At 41.7% G+C, this 14,664-nt stretch overlaps 1 protein-coding gene across 15 annotated transcripts in view; it reads right to left on the reverse strand.

Moving 5' to 3' along the window:
- The window catches only part of tmod (tropomodulin), a 56,170-nt gene that overhangs the window by 4,747 nt on the left and 36,759 nt on the right, over positions 1-14,664 (reverse strand). For 7 of the 15 annotated variants that reach the window (XM_070287049.1, XM_070287046.1, XM_070287045.1 and 4 more), the window contains 4 exons: positions 2,883-3,035; positions 2,299-2,811; positions 1,984-2,235; positions 1,775-1,922 (listed from right to left, as the gene is read on the reverse strand). In XM_070287049.1, the coding sequence (XP_070143150.1) occupies positions 1,775-1,922; positions 1,984-2,235; positions 2,299-2,811; positions 2,883-3,035 (1,066 nt within the window). Of the gene's footprint in view, positions 1-384; positions 671-1,133; positions 1,626-1,774; positions 1,923-1,983; positions 2,236-2,298; positions 2,812-2,882; positions 3,036-3,505; positions 3,648-13,996; positions 14,360-14,664 lie in introns of those variants that run through there. The other 8 variants (XM_070287054.1, XM_070287042.1, XM_070287044.1 and 5 more) reach the window with 7 other exon arrangements.

The following is a 14,664-nucleotide window of genomic DNA, read 5'->3' on the forward strand; positions in this document are numbered from 1 at the left end:
AGTGCAACTTTAAAGCTGATATTCTGACTTGATAAAAGATACTTTTGATTATAGTTTTAGTTTTCCTATGAAAAGTAATCATCTGAAATTGATATTCTTGTGGCTTTTGATCTCCTTTTTCATGTTGGGGTATGTACAAATTCTTGGTCTGCAAGATCGTGGGACTATGGCATCATCCAGAGTCCACGGGGTGTTCGGGCAACATCAACAACGACAACATCGAGGTTATGCAACCAATGAGACGGAAAGGGGAAAGGCGAGAGTGGTGACTGTCTGTACATGGCTCGAACTTGTGGTTTGCTGTGGCTCAGAGTGGTTCAGAGTGGCATTCTGTGGCTCCGGTGGTGGTGGTGTTGGTGGTCGTGTGGCACTCTTCTCACTCACGTGTGCGCTTGGTAGACCCCCTCATCGTCGTAGTTTGGTGTCACGGAGCGACTGCCCGGCACCACCATGTTGTCCGGGTCGAATTCCGGATCGAAGGCCTCGCCGCCGCCACGGATAACCATATTATCGGGATCCTCTTCCACTTCATAGTCCGCCGGCGGCTGCGGCGATGGTGATGGAGAGGGCGTGGTCGATCGGTGATAGGCCACCAGATCCCGCTCAATCTCCATGTTGCCGGGCAGGATTAGCTTCGGGAGATTGGGCTTGAGTTTCTGAACGCGGAAGACTGTTGTCGGTGTGTTTTTTTTTTGAGTTCGAGAGTTGAGTTTTGTTGCAAAATTTACAACACAAACAAGTGGATAATTGGTTAATGTTCTGCTTTTCTTAGGCTTGGAGTCACTATGATAATTACAAGAGACAAGAGAGAGAAAGAGAACGCAGGGAAGGCACAGAATATAACACAGCGGGATCTCTCCTAGAGCGAGATCCTGGCTCTATTCCAAGGGGGGTAACGCATGGGTTAGCTTTGACGTGGACATGGAAGAATGATATACGTAGAACTGAACCCACTTACAATATATAAAATGCATGTAAATTATAATGTATTCTTTTCTAAAATAACCACCTTAATCCTGTCTAAAATACATCTTATGATATGCCCAACCAGGTACGATAACGACAGGTGAGAACGAACGATAACGAAACGTGAAACTGGTGAACGATAACGAGAACGCAACGTAGGCTGGTGAGACGAGGTGAGAATGGAGCACGATGGGGTTAAGACTGAACTGGACAAATCTGGAGCGATGATGAGAGGCAGATGGAGGCGAAGAACGGATTACCTGGTTACCAGACACAAGATAGATACAGAGAATAGTGAGAGAAGAGGGGGATACAGGGAGAGACAACGACGAGGAGCTTGGTTACCCAACACGGGGCTCGCATTCAGATCTTCTTCTCAGCTCCAGCTCCAGTTCCAGCTTCGGAGGAGGCCTGGAGATTGCGCACAAGGCGCCCTGCAGGTGGCAAGTCATGAGTAACTGTATCGGCCGGTTGGCTCCAAGTGCGCGCCTTGATGAACTTCTCGAAGGCAGCCAGGCTTCTCACCCGCGAGGGTGATAGCTCCTTGGCTGCCCCGGAAGAAGTTGAAGCATGAGATGATGATGCTAGCTGTGACGATATGCAAGCAGTGGTGGTGGTGGTGGTGGTGATGACGCTCGACATACCTTGTTGCAATTCACCTAAACGCGTGGGTGAGGCAACACTCGGTCAATAAGAAGAATACCTAAGCCTAACGGGTAAAAGGTAAAGGAGGAGTGGAACGACGCAAAACCCACGCTGCTGATCACCGCTGCTGAGGATGCTGGCAAATCCTGAAAGGTCAACTTACTTCTGTCGATGTTGCGCTGCAAATGCGCGGCCACTCGGTGGCGGGCATCGTTGAACTCCAGGTGCAAGCCGAGGCGCAGCAGCGACGAGTTCTTCTCCACCAAGTCGGTGATCTCCATCTCGATCTTGTTGCCCAGCACCGCAGATCGCTGGGGAAAGGAGGTTAATATTAAAATATTAATTCACAAGTCAAGACTGCAGTTCACTCACCTGATTGGAGGCCCTGAACTCCTCAATGGTGTGGCACTTGAGCAGGGCTTGCACCAGCTTGACGATCACGGGCGGACTGATAAAGTTGGTCTCAACATTTAATACTCTCAGGGTTTTGCTCTTCTCAATGGCCTCGGCCAGCAGGAGGGCTGTCTTGTCGGTGAGGCCGACATTTGTCAGCGAGAGGACTTCCAGATGTTCGTTCTGAGGCAGTGCGGCAAACAGTTGTTCGAGCTTCTCGTCCGAGATGTTCTAAGCGGCAAAAGAAAACATTTTAAAATATATTTATGAAAATCTATAAATCCCAGTATTAACCTTAATGTTGTTCAAGTTGAGGTCAATCAGCTTGGAGTCATCGTCCTTGACCCGCTTGATGGACTCCTCCACATCTGTGCTGTTGGGCGGATCCATGGGGAAGAGTTTCTGCTGGGTGGACTTTGTGATGCCATCCCAGCCCAGGCCCACCGGCTGGCCCTTGTTGAGCAAGGAGGCGTGGTACTGGTCCTGGTTCATCATCGAGTGGAAGCCCAGAATGGCAGCCAAATCGATAATCTCCTCCTGCGTGGCATCGTTCAAGGCATGCTCATACTCCTCGCCCATATCGATGGCGATCTGTTCCTCGGCCTCAATCTCGCGGGCATCCCTTGGCGGTGGCACCCATTTCTTGCCGCGCACCTTACCCTGCACAAAAGGCTCGAATTCCGGCTCATCCGGGGTCTCGATAGCCTGCTTGTTGATGTGCTCGATTAGCTGTTTGCGGTTCAGCGGCCCGGTGGCTTCCTTGGTGCACTCGTAACCGCAGCGCTGATCTGGCGGCAGGAAGTTGTCCTTGAAAAGTAAGGGAAAAAAGGAATAAGTTGAAGCCTTTGAAATATAATATAGAAAAAGGGAGAACTTACATCGGGATCCACTTCTTTGGCCAGTATGGTTATCTCCTCGGGCGAGAGCTGGGCCAGCAGGCTCTCCACATCCACATCATCGTACTCACTCAGATCCTTGCCATATAGCTTGGCCGGAGTGGTGAGCGTTGTTGTCTTTGTGGTGGCTGAAGTCTGAAAAGGATAATTAAATAATTAATAAGAATATAAATTATAAATAAATTAAATTGTATAAAAATTAATTAATTTTCATATTCATAGTTAATTCTAGAGTTCAGAAAACACTTTTTAATATTCTAATTAAGCCAAATTTCAAGTTTAATTATATTCCATTTCCAGATTTTAATTCACCCCAATTAATTCCATATAAATCTAGCTTTAAGCTCTAACTTTTCCCAAAGAAAATGCCATGCTAGGATCAGTTAAGATTGCTGCCAAATCGCAGGGCAATCTTCCCACGCTTTGCTCTCCTTTTCCTTCAGGTAAAAGCCATTGTTTTCACTTTTCACTTGCTCCCTTTTTAACTTGACTTTTTGCAGAGAGCGAAAGTTCAGTGCTTATTTCAAGAGACTTAAGTTCAGGGGTCTTTTGAGTAATGGCTAAAACTAGAGATACTTTGAGATACTTAATGGTATTTTTCGCACATTTTTCTGTTTCAGACGGAGGCTCACAGGCGGCTGGGGGGCGCGGCGCTTGACCTTTGGCACCGGACGCAGCTTTATCTGCTGGAACTCGGCCACCGGCAGGGCACTCTCCATTTCTATTATTATTATTCTGGATCACAGAGATCGATATGGAATATGAAACGACGCAAAATATACGGCAAATCCAATTATGAATGCAGCGCGCGCGACGACCTGCAGTTTTAAGTTGCGACTCGAGAGACTTGGGACTGGGTCTGCGTTCCACCACCGACTGACTGGCGAGGCGCGAGAGACACGCCGAAACACCACTCCAGCCCGGGACCAGACCTGACTGCCAAGACCAGACCAGACCGCACCACCAGACCTCCGAATTGAGGCGAAGGCGCGACAACAGCAACCACATCGAAAGCAACAGCACAAGTCCACAGAAACCGAAACGGAAAATAAAAACAGAAACGGCAGCGAGAGTCGTGCAACATTTGCTGTGCTGCGAGACAGGCTGCAATCGCTCAGCCACTCGGTTAGTCATTCAGTCAGTTAGCCAGCCATTCAGGCAGGCAGTCAGTCAGTCAGTCAGTCAGGCAGGCAGGCGGTTCAAGCCAAGTTAAGTCGAGTCACTGAGCCAGTTGGCCCGAAGAGTTGGCAATGTAAATTAGGCACACAGAGAGAAATGTAAGCAAACGAAAAAGAAGACAATAATGAGGCAAGAATCAGTTAAATTTGATTATAAATAAAACTATCTTAGGCTTAAATAAATCATTAAAAAATGTTCAGCAATATTACAAATAATCTTCAAAAAAATATATAAAATAAATTAATTATTTCAATCAATTTCAATCATTTTTCTCTCTGCAAATGAAGGGGTTGGAGAGGGGCAGCCAACTGTGGCACGACTCCGCGGTGTAGTGTCTGCACTTAAGCGACTTCTTGCTGGGAAAAACGTTGTGCAACTTCTGCCAGATTTCAAATAAATAAGTCAACAAATTGTGGCCCATAAACAAGCCGAGCGGAAGTCAACGTAAAGCCACGAAATCGACATTAGTCTTGGGGTAAAAGCGTCTACGATTTGCATAAGATTGTAACAATTGTAACACGGCCAAGTGGAGGAGGAGTTCGACATGCAGGAGAGGTGGAGATGTTCTAGCTAAGCGTGACCGAGAAGAGTATTTAGTGCAATGGAAAAGAAATAAAAACTGGTTTCCCCGAGGGCAGAGTGCCAGGAACCGCGACGGACAGTGGCCATAAAAGCGGGGCTTAAACTCCACTTTGGCCGTTTACTTAAAGCTCTTCTTAACCGAAACCGGTTTTGGCCACAATAGGTACAGCTACCAAGTGCGAGTACTAGCAAAACAAACCCACAAATGGCCAAGTTTGGTCGCGCAGATGACGCTCCCCGATACGTGTCTCTGATGGATACAGCTACACACCAAGCTCCATGGCTAAATGCCAGCCACTGACCCACTTCCGAGTGGAGAGGAGCTTCTCGATCTTCCAGAGGAGCGGAGTGGTGCCAGCGATTATGTCAGCTTCTAACGTTCAAGTTGCAGCTTTAAACGCTTCGACTCGAGTGCTGACATTTCAATTGGGGCCAGCTTGATTCATCGCCTCCACAGAACAAACACCCTCGATGACAGGGCCAAACTCCGCTCAGTGTGCGACACTCGACTCTACTCCCCACTCTACTCTGCCCCAATCCAATCCCATCCAATCGAGCTGGAAGGCCTCTGGAGGTGGAGCAACTGTAAACTGTAGAATCATAAAAAGTAATTGCAAAAATAATTGAGTTCACGGCACTCCAGAGACACCTCGAAACGCTAGAGAGCAGAGCAAATAAATTCAAGTCAAAACAAGAAATTAAATACATATTTTAGCAAGTCGAAGTGGGGAATACACTTGGCAGAAACATTGCACTGTGAGAATATTCTATAAAACAAAGTAGAGAATGGTTAGAAATGGGGAAAACCCTGTACTTTGACTTTAGATAAATATTTAAAAATTATTACAAGAATAGCTAACTCGTATATATTATCAACTTCAAACCTAAATCCCACAAACTCGACCTCAAAGAGTACATGTAGCACCAATGAGACCTGTTCTTTAATGCAAAAGTCAGCCCACCATGCAAAAATCCACACATAAACAAGAAGCCGAAATGTATCTGTCAGATGCGAGTCGTCAAACACATTAAATACTGTTAACTGGCGTGCATCTGTCAGCTCTTACGGGGTCCCAAGCCAATTAGATGTTGTGATGAGCATAAACTGTAAGTCCCAAGTATCGGGGCAATAGAGTTGCAGGCCCATTAATTGCAACGGGCCTTGAAACGGTACAGAAACTAAAACTAACTTTGCTACGGATCGAGATTCTCAAGATTCAAGATTCTCGCCCACTTAGCCTGCAGGTTGCTGTCATTTCATTCCGTGCAATTACAAAGCAAGTGCCTTGTCAAGAGATAAGGTTGGCTCTGAAAGGCACAGACTTAATAGGAGGCAACTGCTTTGGCAATGGTCTTTGGTCTCGAGAACAGCTTTAGCTGCATTTGTTGTTCCAGAAGCACATCCAGAATTAGTTGAGTAATGCAAATAAGACTACGCATTCAAAGTGAGTGGTACTTTGCTGTAGGAAATTGAATTTGCACACTTGCTAAAATCTTCGATGCTTGCTCAGTTGAACATAATAACCAATAATTCAAAGCAGAACTTGTTGGTTATTCAATCTTTAGCAACAATAATTGATAAGTGAAGAGGAAGTCTTGTTTATTTATTAAATAAATCAAGAGGATGTTGGGGCAAAGATATTAAAGGAAGTGAGTTAACATCAGAAATGGTTTATTTATGTTTCACTAGACAATCATCAATTGGTGGTCATATTTTTTGGAATTCATTTAAATTAACAAAAACTTTGTTTTGTAAAAATGAGATTTACAAAGTAAAGAACACCTTAATCAAAATAATAACTATTAAAGTCATATTTCAAAAATATTTACTGCTCCAACTTGACTTTAATTTATAGTGGCTATAATTCAGTTTCAAATTTAATAGCTACTTGTATTTATTAATTATAGTCGGCCATTTGTCATGCCATTTAATTACAATTTAATCCAAGTGCCGAGCTCCCAATTCAAACTTCTAGCATTTTCTGGTATAACGCCTGAGGTAGAAATCCATTCAATTTCATTCTAACCATAAAATCCGCTTGAGGCACAACCCGAAACAGGAATAAATCAGGCTTAAGGCAACTTAGCGGCTCCTGCTGACCAAATGTGTGACCCAGTAAGTGAGACCGAAACATGTTTTTCGGTGATTTGCACAAATGTATCTTGTAGTTCGGTATCGCAGTTGTATCTGACGGATGGTCGCCGAATGCGAAATCGGTCAAGGTGCTTAGGCGATTTAATTAAGCGGCACACACAACACAACAATATAACACACAGCGACGATGGCAATGGTCACGTTTACGGCGAAAAATTTCACATTGCCCGCGGAGCGGAAAAACTGTAGAAAATCAACAGAAGCAGCAGAAGCGGCTAACAGCAGGCAAAGTGCATGAAAAGTTGGTCGGGCACGTCCCAAAACCAGGTAGCAGGGGAGAGAGAAATGGGTTCCGATTCCAGCCTCGGCTAATGACCAACGGCTGGTGGAAATGGGAGTGGGAAGCGGCGGGAAATTGCAACCCGCGAGGAAATCGTAGCAGGAAATTTCGAGCAAAGAAACGTTAATTACATTGCGACCAGGCCAGGCTCGCTTTTATGGCCATCCGACAATTAGTCGCGCGGAAAACCAGAAACCGAAGGTGAAAAGATGCGTCCAATGAAAATGAGCGTGGAGTGTGCCCAAGTTTCAAGTGAAAATGTCTCTCCGAGGAAAGATTATCTCTCATGTTGGGGGAAAAGTAACAATGGCAGTCTCATGGTTTTATGGAAATTTATTTAATCTTATTTTACGACACAAAAACAAACGACTAAACAAAATGAATTGTTCATCAAAAAGCATAACTTGTTGGGATATTAATAACTGTTTTGCTGCTTTATTAACATAATTTGATAATTGAAGACAAAAGAAATATAAAAAATTGCTTTTCATACTAAATAATAGCTCGTTCATTATGATAAAGAATATTAAATTCCCTAAAGCTGTGTATTTTAATAAAAAAAACTAGAATTCAGATTTATATTTTCCACTGACAATGCATTTCTCAAACCATTGATAAGCCTTTGCAAAACCATATAATATTATTCGTCTACCTTACGTTCCCTTTATTCCTGTGTGGAATTATATATGTTTTATTGCATTTTCCCTGGCACTCCCCAAAAGTGGCTGCCATATAAATCTGAAATATGCCAGGCCACTTTGGCAGCTATTTTTCGTAAGGCGAAAAAGAAGTTTTCCTTCTAAGCCAACTCCCAGCGTCAGTCAATTGCATATTCAGTGAACACGAATATGCTTTTTATATGGCAATATTTTATGCAATTTGCATGCCAGCAGCAGGCAGCTTAGGGTGAGCCAGGAGAGCGAAGCTAGAGGTCAGGGAGTCATCCCCCTGGAAAGTTGAGAACACAGTTGGTCAGTGGGCAAAGCAAAAGGGGGGGAAAATTGGCTTCTGGTCGAGTTACTATAGTATGTATTCTGGTTCTGCCTTTAGTCAGGCGTTTCAACTGCTGAAAACTGAGACGCCGATAGTTCCGCCTCAATGCTCTCGCATTTAAAACAAGTGGTGATGGTTGGGACAAGTGATTGGGTATGAAAATACCCTGGAATTTAGACACCGCTTTCTTGAGGAAGTTTTGTTGAGTATCAAATAAGGAATGATCAATAATCAGCCAATAACCTGATGTGAAACAACTGATAGTTAAACAAACAAAATTTATGTTAGTCGTCTAATCTGTAAACAATTAAAAAAAACATGATTTAGCAAATTTTAAGGAGAACAAATAAATATAAATATATCTCTCACAAAGCAAATATTTTCAGATATGCTGATCTATATTATTTCACAGTCTGGGATAGAGGCAAATATCTTTAAAAACGTTTATCTGAGAGCGCGTGATGACAGAAAATATTTATAGAATTGCCTTCACTTTTGCGATGGAAAATATACCATAAGAATAGTTAATCTAATATATAGTTTCAGAGATTCTGATAGCAGAATGTGTATAAAGAATTGTGCAAGAATTTATTTAAATATATAAAAATTCGCTGTTTTGGTATAATAATTTATATAATACAAACAAAACTCAATCAATAATTCAAACTCAATCAAAATAATTCAAAATTTCCCAGTTTATAATTAGAATATACCCCTAAATCATTATTATAAACAGGGTATAGACCGAAGCCAAGTGTCTGCCGCATCGTTGCAACCAGAAATCTCCGATATCAAAGCGGGATTGAGGCGGAAGAGTGGAGGAGAATCGTTGGATGAGGCGGATGGCCACCGGGGTGCTGGCAGAAACTGACAGTTGGCATGGCCATAGAAAACTTGGTGCAGTTGGCGGCAACTTTCCCGATCTAAATTGAATCGGCACATAATGCACAGATGTCGCTATGATGCTTTAGCGGAGGAGCATTAGGGGCATTCGGGGGCATCTCGTAGAGGAGAGCAAGAGCAATGCTGTTGCAGAGGAGAGAAAAAGTGAAATTTGAGTAGCAGACGCATTTAGACAAAATGAGAAACGTGCGTCGCATTCTCAGTTGGAGACTTGAGCCCCAATCATCAATAAGATGCCCAAATAAGCCAGTCAGCAGTAGAATCATAATAAATTATGGTCTGTCCCAGGTCCCTCCTGCTCTCTTCCCTCCCATGCTCCTCTGGAAGTACGCAAATTTATGTAGTTTACATTTGACTTAGAATTTTAAAAGTGCCTTTCTGGCCTGGGTCACGTTTTGGCAAATGTTTTTGCTCAGGAATGTTGTAAATAATAGGGCAGGCAAACCGAGGGGGGCGGAACCTTCGGGGTGTTATCTTTTGGGGGCGGGGTAATGTGACAAACTGTCAAGACAGACCGCCTCCGCCGCTGCCGTCGCTCAGTGAAAGTTGAGTGCCAGACAAATTAAGATGTAAATTAATTAAAAATTCATGTAAATTTTCCCACTTTTCTTTTACTCCTTTGCTGTTTTGTTTTTTTCTCCCTATTTCTCCCGATTTCCCTTTGAATGAGATGGGGTCTTTGACTTTAACCACTGGGAGCGGGCCATAATTAACATTTGTTTACACTCACTCCCTGGGAATAGTTTAAACAATCGGCAGCAAGTGCACCCACGAGTTCAGTGACCCATTCCCCACCCTCAGTGACCGCTGAATTAGAATTTCTGAGGTAATATTAGCGAAGTAAAAACCACAAAGTGTGGTAATCATTGCATGCCATTTTTGTCGCCATACATCACGCGATTTTTGGCGGATTTGAAAAACGCCACCGCCATAAATCTCACATTTCAGTGGGCGCGGCACAGCCATTGTGGCATGCAACACACAGTGGAGGAGGGAGGAGGGTGAGGTATATGTACATACATTACAAAGTCAGTTAGTCAGCATGTAATGGTAAAGAGTGGCAAAATTAAAATTGCTGATGATGTTCATTGTCTTATGTAAGACTTGAAATTCCCACACATGTAAAGCTGACTTTGGCTATTCATAAATCAGTTACAAGATGCGCTTAATTGAAATTCATCATTGTAATACATCTTAATAAAAGGCGTTTGATTTATTTTTAGCAGGTGCTTGGGAATACTTCAGGGAAACTGATTTATTACTTTATTTAAACAGCTTTTAATTCAAGTTATGTTTTATGCTTAAAAGATTTCTGTAGTAAAAATGTGTTAAGAATCTTAACTTAAGATGAATCAAGGTCTACTTCTTTCTACTTTAAAAGGATCTCAAGTCACTTTACTTGCTTTTATTAAATTGTATACATTTTTAAACTCCTTTCCCTTAACCGCATTTCTTTTTAAATTCCCCCACATACTTTACCCATGCCTTTCCATATAAATTTAAAGCTTTAATTTAATTCAATCTGAAGGATGGTCATCTTCTGCCTTCCGAATCGAACTCACCTGCAATTAAAAAGTGAGGAGAACAAAATGCATTATTAAGTGAAAGGGGAAAACTCTGGTCGTAAATAAAAAGGCAATGTCAGATTTATGTATATGGTAAGCAGATAAAAATGGCAGCTGAAAACTTTCCCAGAAAAATGAGGGAACAATATACAGCAGGACACAATGCTCTGGCGAGAGGCAGGTAATTACATGAAAGCCACGCAGAGAAAATTATGTGAAGAGATTAAATTTGTAAGATAAATTGGAGTGGAGTGGAATGGAGCGGAGGCCTTGTCTTGTCTTGTCAGTCACTTCCCTGGGAATCATAATATATATACTTTTTTGATGGCAGATTTCAGAGATACTTGTACAAGGGCGCATAAAATATATATATAAAAAAAACGGTTGCGGTAATAAATGAAAATTATGCAAAGTTTCAACCGAATGATGAAGTAATGCCCATCCAAGCCAGAAACGGTTAACGGAGCGTGTTATAAGGCCAGAGACACACAGACCCAGACCCAGACTACAGACTTTCATCCATCCTCCTATCTCCACAGGCTCCTGTCCCCGATGAGTAAGTGGAAATTTATGAAAATGCGTAATGCCAGGCGACTCGAAGCCAACACCAAGTAATAAATGTGGGCCGGTGGCCGCCTGGCAGCTGCACTTTTGGTTCCACTTCCTCGGAACTCCCAGAAGTTTTAAGCCAGCCAACCAGCCAGCCTCCGACGACAAACAAAACCCACAAGCTTGAGTTTTTTGTTCGTGGGGACGGGGCTTGTTAACAACCAAAATCTAAGTGGGCAACAACTTTTCCGTAACTTTTCGCCGACAGCAGTTTGGGTTACGGGCAGTCTTAAAAGCTTTAATCGTGTCACGGCATTAGGCGGTGAATATTATCAAGTTTACTTGGAAATATATATAAAATAGAATATAGTATATAGAACCCATTGGGTGCTAATTGAACAGAGCAGGTTGATTTCGCTTGGTTAAATGTGCTAAGTGCGTGGGCAAATAGAAATGAGAATCCCAGAGAATCGAGAAATCAAGAAGCCTTTGCTAAATATTTATTCTCGGTGCTTTAAACCGCGCCACAAGATTGTGTCATGGTTAAAATGTGTGTCATCTCTTTGAGTCTTCTATTTATAAGAACAGCAAGTACAGTAAGGTTCTTTATTGTAAGGCACTTATGGTAATATAATTTATTGCCTGATAAGCCATTCATAACAAGGTAAGTTCATTGATTTCATAAATACAAATACAAGGGTGAATTTATCAGTTAAATATTTATTGTTCTCCATTTGAGTTGATAATAATTTTCATTAAATGTTTCAGTGTTGATTTATTTTCTTGGAAATGATTTATTTACATTTTGTTTAAATATTAGCCTTATTGTATCTTTTATCAGTTGACCTTTTCTTGTTTGTTTAATACATTATGCCTTGATAAGGCAAACATTGTATTTCGCTACATTGTTTCATTGTATTTATTTAAGTATTTATTCCCCTATAAATTAGCACATAAATGGTGTAGTCTTAAGCCCCTTTTACAATACCGAAACGCACTGTAGATAAGCACTAGGTTGTGAATCTTATTTTTATGAGCCAAACAGGTTTAATCTTTTTTGTGTCGTTGCTTTGCTTGCAGCCACTGATGGTTTTGTCTTTCATCAATTTTCATGTGTTTGGCGTCAATTAAATGACGGAAATAAGCAATTTTATGTTGCCCGACATAGCCTTTTCTGTGATTTTTGTTTTTTCATCGTTTTTGCGTATTTTTCTCTGGTTTTTCATTCTATGCCCCTATTCCGGGGCTGAGAAAAAGCTTTTCATGTCTGCTTTGATGGCTGTCCATCTGTCCCACGAAAAGTAAACGGGAAAGCAGAGCAAAGGCGATTAATTACTCAGCTCAGCGATGTTAAATGCGCTTTTGACGCCCCCGCGGCAGTATTTCCGCTTAAATAACGAAGGAGGGGGTTCAAAGTGGGGCTAAAAGAGTGGTCCGAGTAAGGTAAATGGAGGATCAGAAAGAAATACCCCCAGTATTACCGGAGGGGCTCGGTTTAATTGAGGGCAAGCGAGAACTGGGGATTATCCCACGCGTTTAGGTGAAAGGCCATCATCTAGCCTACGTTCGAGAGGAAAACTTAATTAGGTGAATCAGAAATGATGCATAAGCCTCGTCGACCACAGGAAATTAGCCTTCTCTTTATGTCCAACTAAGCCTTTGGATTAAAATCCATACTTTGTAATTTGCGTTTTAATTAAATATGTTTCTCGGTCAACAGGCTTCAGGTAAATGTTAAGCCACAAGGCTTCCATGTTGACGTTTGATTTGTTGAAGAGTTTTTAGTTTGAGAAGTTAAATAGTATCTTAAGGGATTTGTGTTAAGTTTATTGATACTTTTTGAATATTTTCTGATTAAATTTTGACTAATAATTCTCCAACATTATATGGTCTAATAGTTATTAAGGATTGTGCTGATTGTCTTTTATTTAGAGGTCAAAATCATAATTATAATTAACAGACATTCTCCTTTTTTTGACTCTAAAATAACCAAAACGAACTCTTGAAATTTCAAGAGCTTAAAAATGAAATAATGAGGTAATTTCAAAATATAAACTAATATAAGCATATAGCATATATAGCCTAAGCATATCAAGGGAATTATTTTGCGATTAAAATAATGCCCTTCATCAAGTTATAGATTAAAGAGCCCTGATATTATGAGTAGTTTTCATGGCAATGGGTTTTATTTACAAAGGGTTTATCTTTCGACGAGGTGTACGTTCAAGCTGAGGAAGTCGATATCTTGTATCTTATAGAACGTCACTTTTGCCGGAAAGTGACTAACTCAATTTCGCCGATAAGGTCGCGAAATAGCGGTAAACGAGCACCGAACAGCTGTTTCAATCGCGATAAGCAAACCTGTGCCAAATCGAAACATTATGTAAAAATGCAAAATATGCCAAAAACTGAGACATAAATTGAGAAAAACAAAGAAAAAGAAAGCGGCGGGGCGATGATATAATAAAAGTGATTAAATTAATGAATCAGGCGACATGGGAGAATCAATAACTAGCGGGGGGTGGGGTGGAGGGGAGGTGAGGTGAAATGGGGTTGAAGTTGAATGTCAAAAAAATATATTTTTGATGACGAAGTGAAAGAGAGTACCAGAGAGAGCGAAGCCGAAAGAGAGCGCAAACTCCAGAATTTTAAAAACAGAGAGAACGCCAGCGGAGAGAGCCACAAAACTGACGTAATCGCATTGCTGGGGGAGAGAGAGGGAGAGGGATGGCGAGATAACGAGAAAGAGGGAGAGCGGACAAACAAAATAATTTAAGGAATGAAAAAAATGAAATCATTCAAGGCAAACCAGCGCCGCTGGAAAAAACATCAATGAAAAAACAATTTAAACACTTGAAGCCCAGCAGCAGCGGCAACAAGCGCTACTAACCTCCATTGTTGTTGTTTTTGTTGCTTTTGAGTGCTCTTAGTTCACCGTTAGCTTGTGTTTTTGTTGTTTCCACTATTCTTTGTTGCTGTTTTTTGTTGACACGCACGAGAATTCCCGTTTGTATTCCCCCAAACTTCTTTTGTTGTTTTCCTTGGGCGTGACACTCGAAAACTAGCCGGATTTTCACGGGTTTTTCTTGACAGAAAGTCGCGTGGTGTTTCTGGGAAACTCTTTTCACTGAGGAACACTACCCACTTGCAGCCAGTGCAATTGTAACTTAATGAATTGTTGCTAGTAAACGCTAAACTGACGGCGAACAAATTTAATTTCGAAGTGGCAAAAAAACGTAAACCGAGCTCAATAGTGTGACCAAACTGTTATCGGTATGAGCAAACAGCTATCGATAGCAGTGCTGCCAACTTGACTTTTTTTGGGACAAATCTGGCTTTTTTTGAAACTTTGTCCGTACAAATTTTGAAACATCTGTCCTAAAAACGATGCCTTTTTAGAATATTTGGTTAATGCACGTTGCCACAATTAAATCGTTCCTGGCACATATCTCCAACTGATGGGGCATATATAGCACGATAAACTGATTAAACCAAAAATATAGCGGAAAAGCTGTTTAAAAACTAATTTAAATAAAAAAAAAAAAATTGGTTGGTCCT

Source organism: Drosophila kikkawai, chromosome 3R (genome assembly GCF_030179895.1).
Source record: "Drosophila kikkawai strain 14028-0561.14 chromosome 3R, DkikHiC1v2, whole genome shotgun sequence".
Classification (NCBI taxonomy): Eukaryota; Metazoa; Arthropoda; class Insecta; order Diptera; family Drosophilidae; genus Drosophila; species Drosophila kikkawai.